The sequence below is a fragment of the Atta cephalotes genome (genome assembly GCF_000143395.1).
Source record: "Atta cephalotes unplaced genomic scaffold scaffold00002, whole genome shotgun sequence".
NCBI classification, from domain to species: Eukaryota; Metazoa; Arthropoda; class Insecta; order Hymenoptera; family Formicidae; genus Atta; species Atta cephalotes.
The window spans coordinates 737,094-759,566 of NW_012130066.1; the positions used below are offsets into that span (position 1 = coordinate 737,094).

Consider the following 22,473-nt stretch of genomic DNA (forward strand, 5'->3'; position numbering starts at 1 on the left):
CTGTTCTTATCTTAAAACTTGTCTTAAGATGTTAAAACATTTCTGTGGTTGGTTATGATCTCAAGATTGTATTTAAACAAGCTATCTTAAATAAGAACTTATTAAATTTGAAAAGTAAATACTCCATGTAATCCTGTTTTGAAATATATTGCTCAATCTTGAAGTTCGAAAATATGTTAAATTTTATATAAAATATAAACTCAAATAAAAGTTTTGCATATTTAAAATTAATAAAATTTTTTATTTAATAAAATTTCATATTTCTATCTAAATTAAAAATATGATTTGCAGATAATGCCGCAACTATTAAATTTTCTTGACTTAAAAGATGTTATCAAGAGCCTTGATTGGGGAATATTGGCCATTTTCACATGTAAACAATCTTGCATACCTAAGAATAAATATATAAAAGAATATATATGGAAGCAAGACATTGTACAGGAAGAAAGTGAATTGAGAATAAATCAAAGTATGTAACTAAACTTTATTTGATATACATTAGAAATCTTTCGCTTCTTCCTCTTACATCTTATTTCGTTATAAAAAAGTAGCATCTATTAAAAAAAATTAGAATTATTTCTTTATGTATTTATTAATCAATGTTTTTTGTCTCATTTTATAATGTTATAGTTTATAAGTCCAGTAGAAGACTTTTTAATGACATATATAAATTATCTATGTCATTTTATTTTTGTTTTATGTCTGATGAATGATAAAGATAGAATACAAATAATAGTAAAGATAGAATACACTAATAGTATACTGAACGCACCTATATTACAAAGTATGAAATACAATATATAGTTTACAAATATAACAACATGCGCAGTTTATATATTTTCTTTTGTACATAAAAATATGTTATAAAAATAGAACTTTGATGAGGTAATTGTTTTCTGAAAGTACTATTTATTTTAAGAATTACATTATATAATATAACGATAATGTAACCATAGAAAACTGGCAGACTATTTGTTTTTTTTTGTAATACCTATATTATAACTATTAAAATTATAAGTCATAAAGTAAAATCAAATATAATAATCGTGATACATTTTCCTTTCATTTTCAGCAGAGAAAATGTAAAAAAAGTTTATATCAATAAAAACTTTTCAGGTTACAATTAACCATCTGGATTAATATTAAAATCAAATCTTAAATTAATATTAAATGCAAGAGAAATACGTGCGTAAACACATATTGCATATAAAAAATAAAAATAAAATAATATAAAATACATGTGCACAATTGATTCCCTTCACTTTAAAACTACGAAATGAATAATTAAAAAATTCGCTTTCTTAAAAAATGTTTTATAACAATATTTGCGATCTTTTAAAAATACTAGTTATCACAATTATAATGCATTGTAAGCATTATAAATGAGGTATCACATACAACCTTATTACATACATACATAAGATTATTAGTTTCAGTAACAATGTTCCACTATAAACATTATAATCGAAATAAAAATAATTGACTTATACAAAACTCTTAAAAATGTGTCTTAAAAAAGATAATTTTATCTGATAAAATATCTGATAAAATAATTTTTTTTTTACGATTTAGCAATAACGCTACGTAATACTAATAAACTTTCATTGCAATAGTGTTTAAAACGTTTAAGCATTAAAATTGACACAGCCTTTGTTAAATTATGTGAAAGATCATATGGATCTTGCACACACATAGGTGAATCAATACGAAAATATTCTGGGTTGTCACCTCGCAATTGCGCAATGTAAAGTGCCATAGAATTAGGTAAAATCGATACTTCAGCAAAAGCTTTCTTTTGGCACGTCTCGCCTAATAATGGACATACAATGAGATGCATGTAATCGAAACCTCCGTAATATTCGAAAAATCCTAACAACAATTCATGTATTGGTTGTTGTGATACATTGATAAGAATAGTATCACTAACTCCAGTTTCCCAACCTAGAATATAACAAGATATCAATCTTATAATTATGCCATATGAATATTATATTATAATTAATCTTAAGATACGAATATATGTAAAATGATTTATTATGGCAAGATAAGATTTTTCCCATTACAGATTCCATAAATTATAACATGCTACAATACAATATATTAAATTAGAAATCTCTAAAATACTTACCAGAGATGATTTTCGACTGATTATGGCTTTTGATTAAGTCAACAATACTCGGAATTTTTAATTTGACTTGCAAGTAAAAGATGACTAGCCAGACAAGAGCATAATTTGTTATTCCATCAGGACCACTCAAACCCGCCAGCGAGAGCCACTTTTTCAAAAACAGTGTCAATTTTTGACACGGTGGATATGCAGTATTGAAAGCTCTAGATTTATTAGTTATTATAAAATTATTAGTTATTATAAAACATATTTCGTGATACTTCTTAAAAATACAATAATGTGTCATACCTAATAAGCTTGGAATTTTCCACTGACAGACCTTTCGTAAACGAGATATCGCACTGCAATCCTGTTGATCTGTGCTTTACTTTTATTATAGGAGTCCTGCTCCTGTCCAAAGTTAATTCTATATCCCAATTTTCATGGTCAGTATGTAAACAATCTTGAATCTGCTTACTTCTTCTTTTAATCGATTGAGGTTCGATACATTCGTCACCTAATAGAAAAATATTTTATATGTTTTAAGTTTTATATCAATTTTTTTTATAAATTTTTTATAAATTTCTTATAAGCTTTTATTTTATATACAGCAATTCACAAAATTAATTGTTTTGAAAAAGTGTTAAAATTTATTTTAAAAATCATTTTAAACATAAATCATTCATAAATCATTATCATTTTAAATATAATACTGATAATAAAAAAAATTTGTTACATCTATGATCATTTGAATTTTTTAAAAATATTTAATTAATTTCGTAAATATCAGAAACAAATATATTTACCGAAATTAAGATATATGTCGATGTCGCTGTTTGTTAATGCTAAACCAGTGACTCTTGAACCAAACATGAACACTTCTACAGGGAGCTGACACGTTCCAACGATGTGTTTTAAAGCATCCGTAAGTTGAGTCACTTTTGGATCATTTAATACTTTCTTTGACAATTGAAATAGATTAGCAGAAATTTCGTTAACATTTCTCAACAATTTTTGCAAAGTCTGCGGCAGCGGTGTAATTGCGAAATCATTACTTTTCTTTAGATATTGATGCATTTGTAACTGACAGTGTTGTTCATAATTTATATGGATGTCTTTGATATCACTTGTTTTGTACCATAAAGTCGCACATGTTAAGCAAAAATCAAACTTCGAATTAGTCTCGTTTCTTATGATTTCCTTGTGCTTGTCATTAAGATGTTCCATGAATTTTATTTTTATTCTGAATTTTTTGTTGCAATCAACGCAAGCAAAGTATTGGATACTATACCATAAATTTTGGAATTCTTTCAATATTAATTCAATCTGATTACGTAATTGGTTACAATTGTTCTTGTGCGAAGACGTATTTATATGATTCTTAAAATCTATGTTAGTTTTTCTACTCTGAAATGTATGTATATCACAAGCAAAACATTTTGTATATGCAGGTTGTATTTTCACTAGCTGCTTTAACAGTTCCAAATGTTCTTCATTCTCATGTAACATGTTAAATTTTATAATGTGTTTTTCAGAATTTATATGTTCGTATATTGCCTGTACATTGCATAATTGCAGATTTTCACATATAAGACAAAGTATTTTGTCAGACAATGGAAAGAAAAACTGCAAATTCGATTTAATTCTCTCCAGTTTTTTATAGTTACAGACAAACATGATTTCTTCAAAATCGAGAAAATCTTTGCAATACATTTTATTATAATGATCTACAGTGCTCTTCTTTAACTTTGTAGACAACCGATTTGATTCATAATCTTTGTTTATTAATGTATTAATTTCTGTAAATACATTGAGAGATATTAAAGAGCCAAAATTATTTTCTTCATTTTGATTCATTCTATTATTTGTATTATTGGAATTCATATCAGTTATTAAGTTACGATTGCCACATTGTCCTGTATTTTCTTGTATTTTGTCAATGTTACATTCCGTCAATAATTCATTATCAATTGATACATTTTTTTTAGAAACTGGAGATTTTACTTCATATTCATTTTTATTTACGATAAGCTCTCTCGATGTAAATACATTTTGTATAGGCATATATGTGAGAAGAATATTTTCAAAATGCTTCAAATGACTTAACTTGTCAAATAAATGGTTAATTACGCTGTTGATTTTGTATGCTGTAAACTTACAATTAAAACAAACGTAAATAAATGTTTTCTGCATTTTTCCTGTATTTTTACGAAGAGTTGTATAATGATTTTTAATATACATCACAGGCTGCTCCTGAATTTGAATAGTTCCGCCATTATTCTCAAAAGAGACTAGACATAGAAATTCAATTGATTCCAAATAAATTTGTATATTTTTACAATTATCATACTCTCGTCTCTTAATGTCAATTAATGATTTAATATTTTCTTTGTGTTCATATTTCAAAAAATGAGCTTGTAATGACATTATGCCATGTATTATCTCATTACAGAACGAGCATTTAAACAATGGATAATAAATAGTAGTATTAAGATTTCTACTCTTGGGTGACCAATTATAGATAAATTTCATAGAAAACATCATGCCACTTTTGTGTATTGTTATTTCATGATTTATTATATCATCTTTCTCGACCAGTTCATTGCATTGATCGCAAGTATACTTTGCTACAGTTTCTGCATGTTCTGGCCATATAGTTCCATCGAATGTTTTATTATTTAACTGTAGTGATCTAAGAGTTTTCTTTTCCCCTTCTAATTTTATAATGCATAATGTCTGATTAAAGATTTGGATTTCTTTAAATAAAGATACAGCAAACTTATGGCTTTTATGTATTATATGATCTTTTATAGCAGTTTCATGAATAAATATATCGCACAAATAACAAAAATTCATATGAATATGTGCTTTTAAACATAAGCTTTCCCTTTGCAGATCCTCATTAATACTATCTTTATTGTAAGACTTTAATAAAATTGTACTTTTCTCTTCTGCTTTGAAACTACTTGGAAGATTTCTAATTAAATCACTTTCATTTTGTACATCAACAGATATAATTTGATTGTTAATTGTATTATTATTTAAATTTAGTTTAGTTGCAGGTTTTTGTAGTACAACATTACCATCTTCGTGTTTTTTGTTACATTGAGTCATGTACTTATGTTTCTTTCCAACTGAATGCTCATAAAAATGATTTACAGAAGGGAAAGAACACTTGCAAGGTATGCAAAAATAATCATGCATTGCATCCTGTATTGCATCCTGCATTGCATCCTGCATTGCATCCTGCATTGCATCCTGCATTACATCCTGCATTGCATCCTGCATTTCATGATTTAATAATTCTGTGCAATTTGTGTCTGATATTTGTAAGTTATTATCTGGATGAACTTCTTGTAAGTGACAAGTCATAGCTATCAAGCTTCGCAATGTAAATTCGCACAGATCACAGTACCATCGTCCATTGCATGTACGTATTGTATATATTGTATGTTGCATTAAAAAATGTTTATATTCTTCCTCCATTTTTGTTTTTTCTTCCTCTATTAATGCATAAGGCACATCTGTAATAGTTTCATTTACTGTCTGCATAGAACTGTTTGAAGTATCTTTCGTTAACACATTCTTGTCACTGATTGACTGTATTATTGCATTTGATTCGTTTTTATGTTCCAATGAATTATCAACATTAACACAAGCATTGCTTTGTTTGTTATTTATATTGTCATTTGATTTTTGCTGCTTATTTGAAGAATGTTTTAATATAGATTTAGAATTTACATATTTACAATGATTTTTTTCTTTTAAATGTTGAGAAAAATTATGAAAAGAAGATATTGAACTTTGGCAATATATACAGAAGTAATCTTGCTGTATTCCTCTTATTATAATACCCTGTTGTACTAACTTCATACAATTTTTTTTTGTCAATTTCACTTTATTTAGGAAATCAGATATTTGACTGCTGACAGATGAGTGAGCATCTTTGTAATGATGCTTTCCTTCCTTCAGGTTTTGTAATATGATCTTGCATTGATAACAATACAATTGCCTATTGTAATATGTTATATGTTGCTCAAGCAAACGTCTATATTTCATTTTTGAGCTTTATGCTATGTCTATTCTCTCATATACAAAAAATATCTGTAATAAAATAATATAGGTATGTACTTTAAGCTAAGATTTACATGATAAGAAGATAAATAAGATAAATAACACAATGATATGGTCAATCATATTCATCAGATAAATAAGATAAATAATATAGGTATGTACTTTAAGCTAAGATTTATATGATAAGAAGATAGATAAGATAAATAATGCAATGATAAATAATACAATGGACTACTTTTTTTTTAGTTAAATAGTAGTATTAGTATAAGTTAATTTTAAAATTAGTGTAAACATTTTGCGAAGAAAGCAGGAAAACAAAGGTAATATTATGGCTGCATTCTGCAGAAAATGCAGTTTTGCAATTATTATAAGATTCTTTAATATGATCAATTCGTACATTTAGATCCGTAAGAAATTAAAGGCAAGAACTAATTACATTAAAAATTTACAAAGCTGTTTTTTCTACTGAACGCAGCACTAATTACAAACAAAATTGCACGAATTTAATCTAATTTGGGCTCGCAAGTTAAATTAAATCCTATTTAACCTATTTCATATTACTGTAATATTTCTCGCAACTTCCAACTCATCCATAAGAATAAAAAAACTTTACTGATTTCAAAATTTAATTTCCAGAAAATATCAACAAACGAAGTTTAATGTACCTGATAATTATTCAGTTTAGCTCTTCGGCGCCGAATTTAATTAGGCTCATTTGATCATTGATACGTTTTTGCTTTTTTGCAGAACTGCTCACACTTCCTCTTCTTACTTCTTCTTATTCCTCGAATGGTTTTCTCCGTTTGATTTTCCAAGAAAAGGATCATAGTTATATCTCTTCTCCGCACAATAAAAGGAACAGAGAACAGAGAACAAAGAATAATGCCCGTATTTATAGTCAGGCTTTACTTAAGGCTTCCTTAAATTTATCTTTAGATGCTCAGCAGCCAATGAAATAATTCGTACAGTATCTGAAGATAAATTTAAAGAAGCCTTAAATATAAGGCCTGAATGAATACGGACATAGGAATTTCAATCTATCTGGAAACTTTCCTATATATGAAAACTGTGTATTCCATAATACATGATTTCTGATAGGTTAAAGGTTCTTATTCTCTTGCCCGTATTCATAGTCAGACCTTACTTAAGGCTTCCTTAAATTTATCTTTAGATGCTCAGTAGCCAATGAAATAATTCATAGAGTATCTGAAGATAAATTTAAGGAAGTCTCAAATATAAAGTCTGACTATGAATACGAGCATCTGTTCTGTATTCCCTATTCCTTTTATTGTGCGGAGCCCCTTACTGCAACAATTTGCAACGTGTGAATAATTTAGTTTCCACCAAGAGTTTAATCCGGATCAGAAGGTAAAAACCAACCAACTATAGTCGAGTATTCCCTTGTTACAATTGAACGACAGGAAAATGCTGGACTGTAGTTGGTTGATTCTTACGTTTTAATCCGGATTAAATTCTCGGTGGAAATTAGGCCAATGATAGAGTATAATAAGAGTGGGGATAGATCTGATCTTAGGCATATAAGAAGTTTATTTGTGTCGCATACTCAACATCTCCTACCATAGCTTCTTCTCACTCTAATGCCTTCAACATCCCAGCGCGATGTTCGTCACATGCGACACGCGATATCCAATGATGTACAATTTTATCGATGTTCTCATTCTAAAAGTATATTCTCATTGGATATCGCGTGTCACGCGCAACGAATATCGCGCTGATATGCCGAGCCATTAGGCTGCTTTTTCATACTAACGCTCGACGATCATTTTCAAAATAGATCACGTGATCAAAATTAATGCTTGGGCCAGGTTCATAATCAAATCTTATATTCAAGATCTTAAGTACGGTCTTAAAAAATCACGAACCAATCAGAAGGCTACATTAGCGTTTTAAGACGTTACTTAAGACGGTCTTGAAATAAGATTCGAGTATCCTTAATTTTCGTCGTTTTGATCAAGTGCCCTGCTTTGACGCTAAACATGGGTACATTCAAAACGACAACCGCTCACCACAAGCGTTCAGTGAGTTCTTTCATTTGATTGGTCTATTTTAGGATCTAATAAAATATACCATTCATAAAAAAACTTGAGCACTCAGTGAGCGGTTGACGTTCTGAATGCACTCAATGAGCATCAGCATGAAAAAGTAGTCTAACAAGCGCGTTTGAGTGAGTAGGAGTTACGGTTGGAGAAAATAAGAATATGTTAAAGCATGCAACGCGAATAAACCTAAAGTGTTCCTGTTAGCTTCTACTCACTTCAACGAGAGTGAGTAAATGCTATAGTAATATAGAAGCATTTTAGAGCATGTCAGCTAGAGAGAGCTTCAACAAGGAGATAGTGGCAAATTGTATCATGTGACTCATCTCTTCTGATTGGACATGGGCATCAAAGTCCGTAGGCATGAGATTGGAGAAAACTGGTAACGTGATCTCCGTGATTGAACGTGAGCATTCACATGATGGAATTTGCCATTCTCTCACTGGTCTAGTTTCCACCGAGAGTTTAATCCAGATCAGAATGAAAGAACTACAGTCGAATATTCCTTTGTTGTACAGTCGAATGACAGGGGAATGCTCGACTTTTTTTTTTTAAATCAACTTTTTTTTAAATCAAAATTTTAACACACATTTGAGTTAGAAAATTATTTGATAATAGAGATATGTTGATAAAAAAGTAGCACTGAATTTTTTCACATTTTTTGAAAGTGTAGAACAGTAAAATAGGACATTAAAAGTATTTGGGCTGGGGACAAAAAAACCCAGATTATAGAAGGAAATAATAAAATATGATTGTAGACGAAGGATTAAAATTATAAAGATTTTTATTTTAATATTATATAACTTGAATAAAAATTATGTTGTGAACTTGTTATAATTTTTTTCAAACGAATTGCATAATATTTTCATCATCGGTATATACACTGACACAGGAACAGTTATAAGTATAAGAAATGAATGAAAGGTGTCACTACTATTACCGAATTTATCGATAATATAGATGGCCCTTAATGGCCCTTGACAGAAGTGTGGAAGACTTGTGATTCAATACTTTGATAGTGTTTGATGTTAATTGATATTTGTTTGACGAAGTGTAACAAGAATTTTATCGTCATCTATCATTCAACTGCATCGACATGCTGGCGTCTCTACGTCGAGCTTGCGGGCTCTTCGTAAGTAATTATTTCCTAAGAATTCATTGTTGCATTTACTGCATTTACTTCTCCACATTAACATCTAACCTCAAATACCTTATATAATCTTCAATTTTTAATTATATCGATTTTGTAAAACACTGTTCTTGAATGTAAATTAATTATTTGTCTTTTTTTTTACTAAAACATCATGATTTAAAATATGTATATCTTATTTAGTAATATAATCTTATTTATTTATCTTGTATTCTCAGCCTTTTGCTTCTCTTAATTTTATATAAATTTATGAGGGCTAAAATGAATACAAAAGCATAAAAGATAAAAGCATTAGCACGTTCAAAAACACGATTTTTTTATCTTGCAAAGTTCGATAATCTGTCATTTGATCTACTGCTATCTATTACTTGATTCATATAATATTAACATTAATTCTGTCTTTGACAGGCTCCAAGAAACATTAGAGGAGTGCAAACAACAGCAAATCGCACATCAGACCAGCTGTTTGTTGTAAGTACAATTATATAGAAAATAAGAAAATGTTAGAAGATAATTCTTATTGAAAATTAAGATTTTCATATAAACACATACTTTTACATCCTTCTTGAGGAATTATATTACAAAGGGAGAGGTAAAAATGAAGTTATTATTTTTTTTTAATTTTGGGTAAGTTTAAAAAATGAAGTTTTGCGAACATTTTCCACTAGTAAAAAGAATACTTCTCAATATTTACAAAAAATAAAAACTTAATTTTTATTTCTCCCTTTGAAGGAATGTAACTTATCAAAAAAAGATAAGAATGTATAAAAAATTCTTAATTTTTGACAAAGACTCATCTTCTAACATTTTTTGTATCTATTTAGGAACATTTTAATACATAACAATGACAATCAATTTCAATCAGAATATTATATAATATTTAAATTTTAGCATAGGGACAGTGAGCAAGATAATCCGAATATACCATTCGAGTTCAATGAAGCAAATAAGAGGCGGATCGACGCACTTCTTGCAATCTATCCTGAAGGCCACAAGCGCGGTGCCATGATACCTCTGTTGGATCTGGCGCAACGACAACATGGCTGGCTGCCCATCTCTGCTATGCATAAAGTCGCTGAGATATTGGATGTGCCGCGTATGAGAGTGTATGAAGTAGCCACATTCTACACGATGTTCAATCGTAAGCCCATGGGGAAATATCATGTACAGATCTGCACTTGCACTCCATGCTGGCTGAGAGACTCTGACTCGATAGTTAACGCCGTGACGAAGGCTACAAATTGCGAGCTTGGTGGCACCTCTGCAGATAAGTTGTTCACCGTCTCTGAAGTGGAATGTCTTGGCGCTTGCGCCAATGCCCCGATGTTTCAAGTAAACGATGATTATTATGTATGTGTACTTGTTATTATTTAATTTTATTTGATATTTATCATTCAAAAAAGTAATTTTAAGTGAAAATGATGCTGTGCTTCTATTTCTGTGTTTCTCTTTTTCAGGAGGATTTGACTCCAGAGACTGCGACAACTATAATAAATGCTTTCAAGAAGAGTGAAAGGCCACCACCAGGCCCACAAAATTCTTCAAGATTTGCGGCTGATCCTGCTGGTGGACTTACATCGTTAACGACTCCGCCACCGGGTCCTGGATTTGGAATTAGGTCGGACTTGTAAAATATATATTTTTGATAAGGTTGTAGTGTATATTATAATAAATGTATAAAATAATTATTAATAAATATATCAAAGTAATAGATTTATGTACTTAAATCACACATACACATTTATAATTTTATATTTAGTCTATATATGAAATAATTTTATTTCAAATATAAATCAGAATTTATTTTTTTCCCGATTAAATGTAGCTAATTTTTATTTAAAAAAAAATAGAGCTTTAAATTAAATGATATGAATTGTAAATTTATTGTTAAAAAAAAGCTTTATTTTCATATTTGTAAACTCGAAGAATTTTATATATAACATATGAAATATTTTATATTACTATATAAAAATATTATAATTACAAAGTTATATTATATTATTATCTATTATATAAATTAAGTAATTAAAATTATTATATATAATAATAGCGTATTTATAAAATTATTTAAGAGTTTATTTTTAAATATTCATGTGTTATAACTGTGTGTATAATTACATTATTAATTAATTTATATATTAAAAAAATTTATTTATTATTAAAAAAATTTTATTGTAAATTCCTTTTCATTAATCTACATAGAACGTGCAAACGCTCAAAACCATGAATACCATAATTAATTTGCCAACACATGCATAGACATAGAGAGGAAGATGTAGGTCTTTTTAAAGTTCTTGCATGGTTTATTTTTCTTCCTTTTCTTTCCATGTTGGAAAGAAAAAGAGAAAAGATGAACCGTGTAAGTTCACACATATCACACACACACACACAGAGCTAGAAAGACATAGCTAAGATTGGATTCATGATGATGGTAGACGCGCACATTTCGAGTTCATAATTACTAGCACAATTTCATGTTATTAATATTCATAACGCTAAACATATGTACAGACGAAACAAACTATGGATGAACCTGTTGCAACGACTGAAAAATCGAAGAAGATAGAAGCTATAAACAGAGAAACGATCCATCATATCTGCTCTGGCCAGGTAAGGTTAAGTATATAAATTAATGTAAAAGGAGCTTAAGTAAACGTAAACATAAAACATGATACAATTTATTATTATTATTATTATTATTATTATTATTATTATGCAATTTACAATTTATTATTTATACAACTTATTTATTTATATTTTTTTTATATTATTGTTATGTTTATGTTATTTGTTTTATATTATTTATTTATATTATTGTGCAATTTCCTTAATTATATTTTTATTTTTCAATTGTAGTTGTAAAGCAGTACTGTCCAAGATTTGTAATTCTGAGGTTTAATTTGATATGTATTAATATTCGCGCCTATTATCTTTCTTCTTATGTCTATCTTTATTTAAAAAAAGAAAAGCAACAGTCATGAACATTAATATATCTTGCATAGTATTGTTGTAATGTTTCTTATAAGAAAAGAAATACTATATATTATATACTAAATACTATATAAATATATAAATATTTTATTAGGTGGTGCTCGATCTTGCGATTGCAATCAAAGAGTTAGTGGAAAATAGTTTGGACAGTGGTGCTACAGTAATTGATGTTAAACTTACTGATTATGGTAAAACTTGCATTAGTGTCAATGACAATGGCAGTGGCGTTTTGGAACAAGACTTTGAAGGCTTAGGTAGATCTATAATTATCAATTGGAATAATACATTTATTTCTTACAGAAATTAGTTTAGTTTAGAATTTAATTTAAAATCAGTGTTCTATTAAAAGAATTGAAGATATTAAGAGAAAAAAAACTATAAATATAAGTAACAGCGCTGCAATTAGTGCATGAATTAAATTCTACACAATTATAGTAGTATTAATTATAAGTAAAAATATAAATCATTTAATAATGTTTAGACTCTTCTTGAAGTTATTAACTCAGGTTACAGTTGGGTCATTTGATTTAAGATTTTATTAACATCCAATTATAGTGCTGTTATTTCTATTTGCTATTTTTTCTCTTAATATTTTAATATTATGAATCATATATAACTTATGTGTGTAGATTGAAGATAATTGTTAATACAGTAATTTCTTTCGTCAGGCTTAAAACATCATACCTCAAAGCTTCGGGAATTCACAGACTTGACTGAAGTAAATACATTTGGCTTTCGTGGCGAAGCATTGAGCTCATTGTGTGCCTTGTCTGAGTTGAGCATGATCACCAGGCATGCATCGAATGAACATGGCTTTAAATTAGAATTCGACCGGAATGGCGTGCTCACGAAGAAAGAACCATGTGCCAGAGAAAAAGGTACCACAGTGCATGTGAAGAACATATTCAAAAATCTACCTGTGAGAGCGAAGGAATTTCAGAAGAATCTGAAAAAAGAGTACGCGCGCGCTATCCAAGTCTTGTACAGTTACTGCTTAGTCTCCACCAGTGTCAAGATTACATGTTCTAATTTGATATCAGGCAAATCGCCCAATCTTATCGTGGCCACTAGGAACACCGACGATGTATTGAACAATGTCAATTCTGTATTTGGCAAGAAGTCTCTGGACGGAATCGTTAAACTCGAATTACAATCTCCGGACGAAACAGTATTGCAAGAATACAATTTGCCTAATGACATTACGGCAGATTTCGATTGGGAGTGTTACGTGAGCACTTGCAACCACGCAATCGGACGTTCCTCGCCCGATCGACAATTTTTTTATGTGAACGGTCGACCGTGTGATCTCACGAAGGTCAGTAAACTGATCAATAATGTGTATCATAAATACAACAATAAACAGTATCCGTTTGTCTTTTTTAATTTAAAATTAGACCGGCAATGCGCCGACGTTAATGTTACTCCTGATAAGAGGACAATATTTGTTACGCAAGAACGTCTCATATTAGCGACACTGAAATTCAGTTTGACAGTAAAATGGGACAAACTACAAGGGAATTTTACAGTCAAGACTTTAACGGAGTTAAATTTTGGCTTGAAAAGGACAATCTCGTCTAGTCACACGCAACCGCCAGCTAAAAGATTACAAGTATCACCTTCGGTATCACATATTGTGAAAGAAAGTAATATTCAAACTAATATCAAATCAATAAAAAAGCCTGTAGATACAGAAATGATGATAAGTACAATAACGATAAAAGAAAAATTAAACGAAAAAGTAAATATCGTTAGAACATCTGCCAGTATAGCTAAAAGAATAAAATATAGAGTACAAATGGAAGCTAATCAAGGCGAGGCTGAAAAAGAATTACAAAAAGAATTGACAAAAGATTCATTTGGGAAGGTTAGTAATTTATATAATTTTTATTAGATAATTTTTTATTATATATATCACTTATTTGTTTTAATAACATAATTCTAAAATTGTCATTTGGAATTGTATTTAAAAAAAAAATGAAAAAAAGAAAATATATACATTTTAAAAGAATATACTTTTATTCCTCTACAATCAATTATTACATCAAAAAATTAGTATTACAAAATTGTAATGATTCAAACTTATTTTCTAGAAAACTTTGCTCTTTGAGTTGTGTCGTTATTATAGCAAATATGAGCGAGATTTGTAATGTACTTCATTATATCATATACAATTATTAAATATAATTTATTGTGTAAAGTATTAATATCGAAATTTTATACATTTATGTTTTGAACTTAGAAATCTTTTATAGATGGAGATAATAGGTCAGTTTAATCTTGGTTTCATAATAGCTCGCTTGGAGGATGATTTATTTATTATCGACCAACACGCCACCGACGAAAAATTTCGATTCGAGAAACTCAATAATGAAACGAAGCTAAAAACTCAGAAGCTTATTGTACCAAAATCATTGAATTTCTCCGCATTGAATGAAACGATACTTATAGAACATCAGCAAATGTTCGAAGATAATGGATTTACCTTTAATATCAATGAGCAAGGCATGTATTCAATTCTCAAAATTTTTATTGTCTCATTATTATTTCTATGATTGATTTTTTTATAAGTCGTTTTTTAAAAAATATTAGCAAAATGTAAAAAAGTGATGGAATATTAAATTTTACATCATTAATTTCTTACATGCAACTTTTTTTTACAACTTTTAGCTGAACCTAGCAAAAAAATAGAATTAATAGGAATGCCTGTTAGTGGTCATTGGCAGTTTGGTCAAGAGGACATTGAAGAATTAGTATTCCTCATTAGAGAAGCAGGCAATGAAAACATGGATAAGCATATATATCGTCCGAGTCGTGTTAGGCAAATGTTAGCGTCTAGAGCGTGTCGCAGCGCGGTCATGATCGGTACAGCATTAAACTTCAGCGAGATGCAGAGACTGATAATGCAAATGGCACAAATGCAGAATCCATGGAGTTGTCCACATGGGAGACCTACTATAAGACACCTGTTGTCCTTATTATTAATTAATAAATAATCGATAATGTTTTAACGAACGCATTTTGTGAAGATATTTGTGATTAAATACAATAATTCATCATAGTCCATCTTTAAAATGATTATTATGAAATTAAAAAATTACATAAATAGGAATAAAAATTAATTTAAGAAATAAAGATCTTGTAGATATATTTTACATAATATATCATTTTTCACAGACTCTTAAAAATATATTCTTTTATATTATCCTAGAGAGTATAATATTCTATTACACACTAATCGTACGGAATATATTGAATCCTGAATGCGCGGTTGATATTATAGTTCCTGGACATTGCGGGTGCCAATGCAACTCTTTGATATCTGATTGACCCTGATGTATGAACAGTAGTTGTGGCGGTAACTTAGCTAACACGCTGTCTTGAGATTCTTCTGTGTGATCTGCTTCTACTGACAAATCCCATTGAGCGATCTGATCGTCAGCTCCGCCGGAAGCAAACACTGTGGCTTCAGTGGGATGCCATTCTACGGTAGTGACTGGCGCAGTGTGCTGCTTAAAAGTAGCGACCGGACTTGTACCATTAGGTTCGAACTGTCGCAAATCCCATACGCAGAGCATCCCGTCGTCTCCGCCTGATACTATAAACTGACTTTCCTTCGGATTCCAGGAAATAACGTTGATATCAGCCATGTGAGTGCCAGACGCTGTCAACATGCATGCATTCTGTGGACTTGCTCGCATGTCCCAAATCTTTATGCTAGAATAAAATAATCTTCATAATAATTTGTGAAGCAATAATATTCAATTTTCAATTTTATTCACAAGAAAGATACAATCGATTTGTCGCGGATTTCGATTTCCTTCAACATAAATGTCTATGACATCTGTCTAATGGATAATTTTTGAGCTGTGATATCAAAGGTGCTCTGTGTATGAAGTTTTACTTAGGTTACCATAGCTGAAAAATCTATTCATTATTGAGCTTTGAGTCTATATTTTGTTCATTACATTATAAGTTATATATTATATGAAAATGTTTAATGAATTTTCCATATAATTAGTGTAGATTTTCTTTATATATTAAAAAATATTACGAACAAGGTCTATTCAACAAAACGCTTAGACAACTTACTTTTTATGAGATTCACCATATTAAAAGAAGTAAAAATCTGTAACGAGTTCACTGTCCTCTCCTTGTTAATAATATAAGAGAGCATATAAATATTTTATAGAAAATACAAACCTTCTGTCTACGGAACATGATGCCAGAACGTTCTTTTCACTTGGCGACCACTGCAAATCTTCCACGCTGTGTGGAGCATGTGAATTGTATGGCCTTTGGTCTATGTGCCAGGATGCGCCACTGTTATCAACTCGCCATATGTGAATGTTACCTTTACAATCACCGGATGCTAGAGTACCAGGTTCTAAGCAGCTCCAATCAAGACCAAATCCTTCAGATAGATGGCCTTTAAATGCATACAATGGTTTAATATCTGCACTTGCTTTATCACACTTATTACGATATGCAGTCAGCAAGCTGGAATTTTCAACTGCACTCAATTGTTCTTGTAAATTCCAGATATTTACACGTCCCAGTTCACTCCAACTGGCAGCTAGAATTCCTCCACCAATTTTTGTACATCTGTAAACATTACAAATAAAAATGTATGCAAATATATATTCGACAGTCTTCAATTATCAATGTGATATGACTTTTCTAGAATATTTACCTCACTCTATTAATGCATCCTTGATGTTTGATAGGAGCAACATTCATAACTGGCTTACTCTTGTCATCTTCGTCTTCTGAATCACTTGATTCACTTTCTGAATCAGAATGCTGCTTATTACCATGCAAATTAGACATTTTCATGACAAGTAGATTATTAACGTGCGTCCTGGCAGCTTGTGTCCCAGCGACTATATACATGTTTAAGGGATAACTCTCTCTGGAATTACCCAAATCATCTGGTATCACATCGAAGCTGAGGCACGGTGCTCCAGATTGTGCGTGATGCAACAATTTATATGCCGACTTATCCACAGTAAGTTCCTCTCCTTCTTGTAGAGCTTGTCCTGGAAGATACACTTGTGATTTGCTTTCTGTTTGACTTTCGTTTGCATTCTCGCCTTCCATGGACTCATCACTGCTTTCGTTGCTTTCGCTTTCGTTCGCGACGTCTTCCATTGGTTCTTCCTTCATTTTCTCAGATTTGTCTTCAAAGTATATAGGTATATAAATGATAATTGCAATGAATTATGTAATTTTTTATACACATTTCGAAAAATTTTTATTGAAATTCTGATGCCTGTGTCATGCATCCTAACCTCAATGATTGATCAAAATATTACGAATAAAAAACTATATTAACTTAAATATATTTCCAATTAAGTTTGTACTTACTTAAGAAAAAACGTCACGGTTATTTTTTTATTTAAATATTTTCCTTTTTAAATATAAAATTTAATAAATTGACTTCATCCGCGTTACAAAATTATTGCAACAATCACGTGGGATTTTTTATGATCTGCGCATGCTTATACTATTTGTCTACAAGGCAATAAAAGGCTAGTATGACACAAATAGCGCTGATAGTGTGTTTCCCGAACGCATAGCCGATGTTTATTTGACTTTCAATTGTTTGTACTTGATTTTTAGTCACTTTAAAAAAAAAATCAAAAAAAATGCTGTTTAAAAAAGGACACTAAAGTGTTTAAAAGTAGTGAGACAAGTATATTTAAACTTCAAAAGAATGTCAAAAAAAGATATAAAATCTAATATTGTGCGCTAGGATGTATGTAAAGAGAATTAAATAAAAATATATAATTATTTAAATTGTAAAAATTTAATGTCTCATATTAGTCTGCTACAAAAATTGTTCACTTTCTCCTTAGATCCTTTCTTTCCACAGAAATCTAGAAAACCTAAGCTATACAAATTTGTCATCACAAAGTATCGCAAAAAAATAAATACAGAAAATTATAGATATCTAAAGTCATACGTTATTCGAGAAACTTAAGCTGTTAACAATGAATATTAATACACCTATGTTATATCTGCAAAAATTTGAATTTTTTTTTAGACGGAGGGTATAGAGCAGTAGCTCTGCGCGCATCTTATTCGCAGAAATCATTACAAAATTTATTCAAGAAGTTAATATACAAAGTACATAAGTTATCGTCTGTATATTAACAAGTATAACGCAACTTTTCCGCTTCGCCTCGACAAAATGTAGAAAAAGTTCGCGCAACAGTATAGCCAGGATATGCGATACATGGAAAAGGATCACGTGTATGGCATTCTACGTATATTAGGCACAAAACACTAAATAATAATGACAATAAAATAATTGACTTAATCACTCTTCTCGCGCGATAAAAAAAGGTCACATCAGAAATGAAAATATGATTACAAAAAAGAAAAGATGCTCCTTCATGAACTGATTTATCAACAATCTAAGACTAAACGTGATAATAATCGTAGTAATTAACCTAAGAATATAATGATAAAGATAAACACATAGATAATATCAATTTATATATATAAAACACAACAGTAGAGTTGCATAGTGAATTCCCTTAAGGGAAGAAGGGAGAAGAAACAGCGAGTTTTTGCTCGGAGAGAATCCATGGCGGTCGAATTTTGGATTAAAAAACGGGTTTAATCCACGACAATATTAGCTGTGTTCGCTCAAATGGGTATTATTACTAGAGTTATTCATTAGTTCGATAGACGCCATCGTAGAGTGCGAATGATTGGACAGCTGAGAGGTGGGATTATGTCGTGGATTGGTATTGTGGAGGCTGTGTAGGTAAGAGCGCTGGACAGGCTTGTGTTGACCAAGCTGCAGCAGGGCCTCTGGTATGGTGAACCATTTTCGCTTCCGGCCGATAGCGCGCGAATCTTCCCACTCCGGCAGCTCCTCGGTCACCCGCATAACCCATACTTCCGTTCGGTGTTTGTGCTCTGTATTCTGTAAAAGGAAAGCCATGTAAAATGGAAGAATCTGCCTTATCAGTACTGTTACTATCTTGCTTAGGATCAACGGTCTCGAAATCAACAAACTGAATGATTGAAGGTCTGTTCCCACTGGTTTAAATTATCAAAAATTTTTGACACTTAAAATGATAAATATATATTCGAGTTGAAGAGAGAAAAATGCAATGCGAACAGATTACAGTTACATTCAACAAAAAAAAGCAATAGTTTAAGATTCTCTAATATGATTAGTTTATACATTTAAATCCAAGTAAGGACTTAAGGGTAAGACCCTTAAAGAATTTTACAATAATTGCAAAATTGTCTTTTTTTGTTGAGCACAAACATTTTTTTAATATGATTTGTTATTAGACCTATTCTTTTTAGCTAAACTTCTTATTATTGACATATCTTTTCCTTTTTTCTCCAACATGAAGAGAAAAGGAAAAAGATAAACAAAGCAATAAGTTAAAAAAAACAGGGCTTTTTAATTATTCACTGGATCAAAATATATAAACCAATCATATTAAACAATCTTACAACAATTAAAAAATTGTTCTTGTTTCTTGAACGCAGCTAATGATTTAGCTATGTATAGAACACAGTACATTAATAAAAAAAAAAGGGAAAACATGATATATGAAGGATTATAACATAATATCTGTGTGGCATACATCACGAGTTATAACCTCAAATGTGCCAAGACAACGGCCTAACTGTCCTAAAACACCAGCCTCTTCCCGGACCTCGCGAAGAGCGGTGACCGCTGGTTCCTCCTCGGGTTCGACGCCACCGCCTGGTACTATCCAACTGTCAGGTCTTCGACTGGATGTAACTAGTAATACCTGTAAGAATTCACGGTATATGTGAGAGACTTCATGCGAGAAAAAGAGAGTTCAATTTATTTGTCGACTTCGACGAAACAGTTCAGGTCAATCGGATAAAAGATCGACTCTTGGAGAGAAAAATAAAACTAGCCGGTTCGAGCATAGCACTTGTAACGACCGCATGCCGGCAAAGATACAGGTGGCTGCCATCTGCCAGCTGGCTTACCTCATCCTCGAGATCGCTCTTGACGCAGATACAGGCGGCCCTACGTCTGTAGCCCTCCGAGTCATACATGCGGATCGAATTCGCCTTCTCCTTCACCATGTTATTATTGTTATTGATGTTATTGTTATTGTTGTAATTGTACCGTGAATACTCTCTCCTCAGATCTTTCCGTGAATTCATAAATAATCGTCAAACGGCCCGACAGGCCATCCTATGCATCCGTGTCGTCCTAACGTTGCTCGTAGCCGACATATTATCGACATCGAGTCCACTTTACCGTACGTAAAACGCGTGAGCGGCCTGAATTCACGTGTAGACGGTAGCTGCGGTAGATGCGCCGCCACTCGTATCAAACCCGATACGCGTCCTTCCGCTCGCAACGACGAAACGCGTCTGCTGCCACCGATCTGAGCCACCCGCGCGGTAACTCACGAACAAAAACCCGATCCTCGCCGGACGCTCGCTATAACCTCCAAAGCACCCCGAGGCTACCGCACCGACCAACCACAACTCGTCATGCAACGTTTCCTCTCCCTCCACCAATGCGTTTACGATAACCAATCAATCTTATTCGATCCCCAGGATCTCTATACGCATATCTTTGATCTGTCCATAGGTCTGTTCGCTGTTATTTGTAATTCTCAAAAATGTTTGCACTTAAAACAAGATAAATATACATATATCCGAATATTGAAGAGAGAGAAAACAAAGATACCGTCTTTTCTTCTTTTCTCTTCAATAGGGAGAGAAAAAGAGAAAAGATATATGGGGTGCAAGAAGTTCAACGAAAAAGAACAGACCTACAATTTTTTCACACGGAATGGATAGACTTGCGATTCTTCGAGTAAAAATCGATATTCAATAGAAATACAATTTAGAGGCGCTTTATGATCATTTTGTTGGCTGAAATTTTAAGACGGCGTATGATTATAGATTTGAAATATGAGATCTTATTCTCGAAAAATTTATATTTTCCGAAAATAAGACCCTATATTTAATATTGCAGTAATACTGGAATGTTCCATACTATTTCCATATTACAATTGTTTAGATTCGTTAAAAATAAACATTTATTTATTAAGGATTTAATTGAAAGCATTTTAATGAAAGAGAGAGAGAGAGAATGAGAGAGAGAGAGAGAGAGAGAGAGAGAGATAAATGCATTTAATAGAAGCACGCAAAAATTTCAATTGAACGTTGAGTCTACAGATAATGATTCGTAACTTCGAACTTTCTAATAATCAAAAGTAGGTATTAAAATAGATTAAAATTTTAATGCGTATTTTAAGTCCATTATAAATCTAATTGAATAAAGAAATTTCTTTTTATTTAATTGGATTCCACTGGATTCAACTGGATTGGGAAACTTTCTCAAGCATTTCCTACTCAGAATTTTAAATTGAGCAATATTCATCATTCACAGAAAAAGCTAGATATTATTTTTATATTGAAGATTATAAAAATGTGCTTCATGCAATTCCTATAAATAAATAAAAATTACATTTGAATTGAAGAAAAGGATTTATTTTAACGTTTGGGAATACTTATTTCTGAATACATTTCAATCCATTCTCGTTTACTCGGTTTGGGCCAATTTTCGAAAAAAATTTCGCATATGAAAATATATAAAAATCTATAATATAGATTTTTCTAGTATTTTCCACCATGGTATTTTCATGTGAAACAGATTATGAATCAGTGGACTCGTCGTTTTTTGGCTAGAATTTTTGGAAAATATGTGCTTCTATTGGATGTATTTATTATTTTCATAAAATGTAATAATTAAATTTTTAATTAATAAAAAAATGTATTTACTTTTGACGAATTTAAACAATCATAATAGAAATCTAGATAGTATGGAACATTCCAATACTAATGTTGTTAGAATTGGCTAGAATTACTACTTGAGAATCGATCATAAAACTTTTTTCTTAGAGCGGAAACGATAAAAAGTTTTTTGTATGTTTTAGATAAAGGTACATATATATATATATAAAAATTTTCACTTTTCACGTTTCTTTTCTAAAGAAAAAGTTGATCCATTCTAGAGGAATTGCTACCTGAGAGTTGATCATAAAACTTTTTTCTTAGAGTGGAAACGT

At 30.9% G+C, this 22,473-nt stretch overlaps 5 protein-coding genes across 5 annotated transcripts; 2 read left to right on the forward strand and 3 right to left on the reverse strand.

The window, feature by feature from the left end:
• Positions 1–1,561: 1,561 nt before the first annotated feature.
• LOC105619417 (speckle targeted PIP5K1A-regulated poly(A) polymerase-like) lies at positions 1,562–3,868 on the reverse strand. The gene is made up of 4 exons (XM_012200941.1): positions 2,914–3,868; positions 2,417–2,624; positions 2,129–2,331; positions 1,562–1,941 (listed from the first exon to the last, which is right to left on the reverse strand). The coding sequence occupies exons 1-4, from the start codon at positions 3,818–3,820 to the stop codon at positions 1,562–1,564; spliced, it is 1,698 nt and encodes a 565-aa protein (XP_012056331.1). The 5' UTR covers positions 3,821–3,868.
• Positions 3,869–9,334: 5,466 nt separating this feature from the next.
• LOC105619428 (NADH dehydrogenase [ubiquinone] flavoprotein 2, mitochondrial) lies at positions 9,335–11,093 on the forward strand. Its single transcript, XM_012200952.1, has 4 exons — positions 9,335–9,370; positions 9,797–9,859; positions 10,280–10,738; positions 10,846–11,093. Exons 1-4 carry the CDS (start codon positions 9,335–9,337, stop codon positions 11,017–11,019), a joined length of 732 nt encoding a protein of 243 aa, XP_012056342.1. The 3' UTR covers positions 11,020–11,093.
• An 818-nt stretch (positions 11,094–11,911) lies between these two features.
• Positions 11,912–15,372, forward strand: LOC105619451 (mismatch repair endonuclease PMS2). Its single transcript, XM_012200972.1, has 5 exons — positions 11,912–11,998; positions 12,474–12,633; positions 13,048–14,243; positions 14,632–14,881; positions 15,047–15,372. Exons 1-5 carry the CDS (start codon positions 11,912–11,914, stop codon positions 15,370–15,372), a joined length of 2,019 nt encoding a protein of 672 aa, XP_012056362.1.
• Positions 15,373–15,603: 231 nt separating this feature from the next.
• On the reverse strand, positions 15,604–17,542 carry LOC105619440 (glutamate-rich WD repeat-containing protein 1). Its single transcript, XM_012200962.1, has 3 exons — positions 17,070–17,542; positions 16,580–16,981; positions 15,604–16,093 (listed from the first exon to the last, which is right to left on the reverse strand). The coding sequence occupies exons 1-3, from the start codon at positions 17,540–17,542 to the stop codon at positions 15,604–15,606; spliced, it is 1,365 nt and encodes a 454-aa protein (XP_012056352.1).
• A 1,474-nt stretch (positions 17,543–19,016) lies between these two features.
• Positions 19,017–20,470, reverse strand: LOC105619462 (diphosphoinositol polyphosphate phosphohydrolase 1). Its single transcript, XM_012200983.1, has 3 exons — positions 20,372–20,470; positions 20,008–20,163; positions 19,017–19,313 (listed from the first exon to the last, which is right to left on the reverse strand). Exons 1-3 carry the CDS (start codon positions 20,468–20,470, stop codon positions 19,017–19,019), a joined length of 552 nt encoding a protein of 183 aa, XP_012056373.1.
• Positions 20,471–22,473: the final 2,003 nt, after the last annotated feature.

Bases quoted from the DNA above. Each gene is read 5' to 3' on its own strand.
- LOC105619417 (XM_012200941.1), bottom strand. From the start codon at position 3,820: ATGTATTGCAAAGATTTTCTCGATTTTGAAGAAATCATGTTTGTCTGT. The intron at 2,625-2,913 runs GTAAATATATTT...TTTTTCTATTAG, and splicing joins CGACATATATCTTAATTTCG to GTGACGAATGTATCGAACCT. The intron at 1,942-2,128 runs GTAAGTATTTTA...GTTATATTCTAG, and splicing joins TCAGTCGAAAATCATCTCTG to GTTGGGAAACTGGAGTTAGT.
- LOC105619428 (XM_012200952.1), top strand. From the start codon at position 9,335: ATGCTGGCGTCTCTACGTCGAGCTTGCGGGCTCTTC. The intron at 9,371-9,796 runs GTAAGTAATTAT...TGTCTTTGACAG, and splicing joins GTCGAGCTTGCGGGCTCTTC to GCTCCAAGAAACATTAGAGG. The intron at 10,739-10,845 runs GTATGTGTACTT...TCTCTTTTTCAG, and splicing joins AAGTAAACGATGATTATTAT to GAGGATTTGACTCCAGAGAC.
- LOC105619451 (XM_012200972.1), top strand. From the start codon at position 11,912: ATGGATGAACCTGTTGCAACGACTGAAAAATCGAAGAAGATAGAAGCT. The intron at 11,999-12,473 runs GTAAGGTTAAGT...ATATTTTATTAG, and splicing joins ATCATATCTGCTCTGGCCAG to GTGGTGCTCGATCTTGCGAT. The intron at 12,634-13,047 runs GTAGATCTATAA...TTCTTTCGTCAG, and splicing joins ACAAGACTTTGAAGGCTTAG to GCTTAAAACATCATACCTCA.
- LOC105619440 (XM_012200962.1), bottom strand. From the start codon at position 17,542: ATGAAGGAAGAACCAATGGAAGACGTCGCGAACGAAAGCGAAAGCAAC. The intron at 16,982-17,069 runs GTAAATATTCTA...TAATGTTTACAG, and splicing joins GGATGCATTAATAGAGTGAG to ATGTACAAAAATTGGTGGAG. The intron at 16,094-16,579 runs GTTTGTATTTTC...ATTTTATTCTAG, and splicing joins TCATGTTCCGTAGACAGAAG to CATAAAGATTTGGGACATGC.
- LOC105619462 (XM_012200983.1), bottom strand. From the start codon at position 20,470: ATGGTGAAGGAGAAGGCGAATTCGATCCGCATGTATGACTCGGAGGGC. The intron at 20,164-20,371 runs GTAAGCCAGCTG...GAATTCTTACAG, and splicing joins AGAGCGATCTCGAGGATGAG to GTATTACTAGTTACATCCAG. The intron at 19,314-20,007 runs GTTATAACTCGT...TTCCTTTTACAG, and splicing joins GTTGTCTTGGCACATTTGAG to AATACAGAGCACAAACACCG.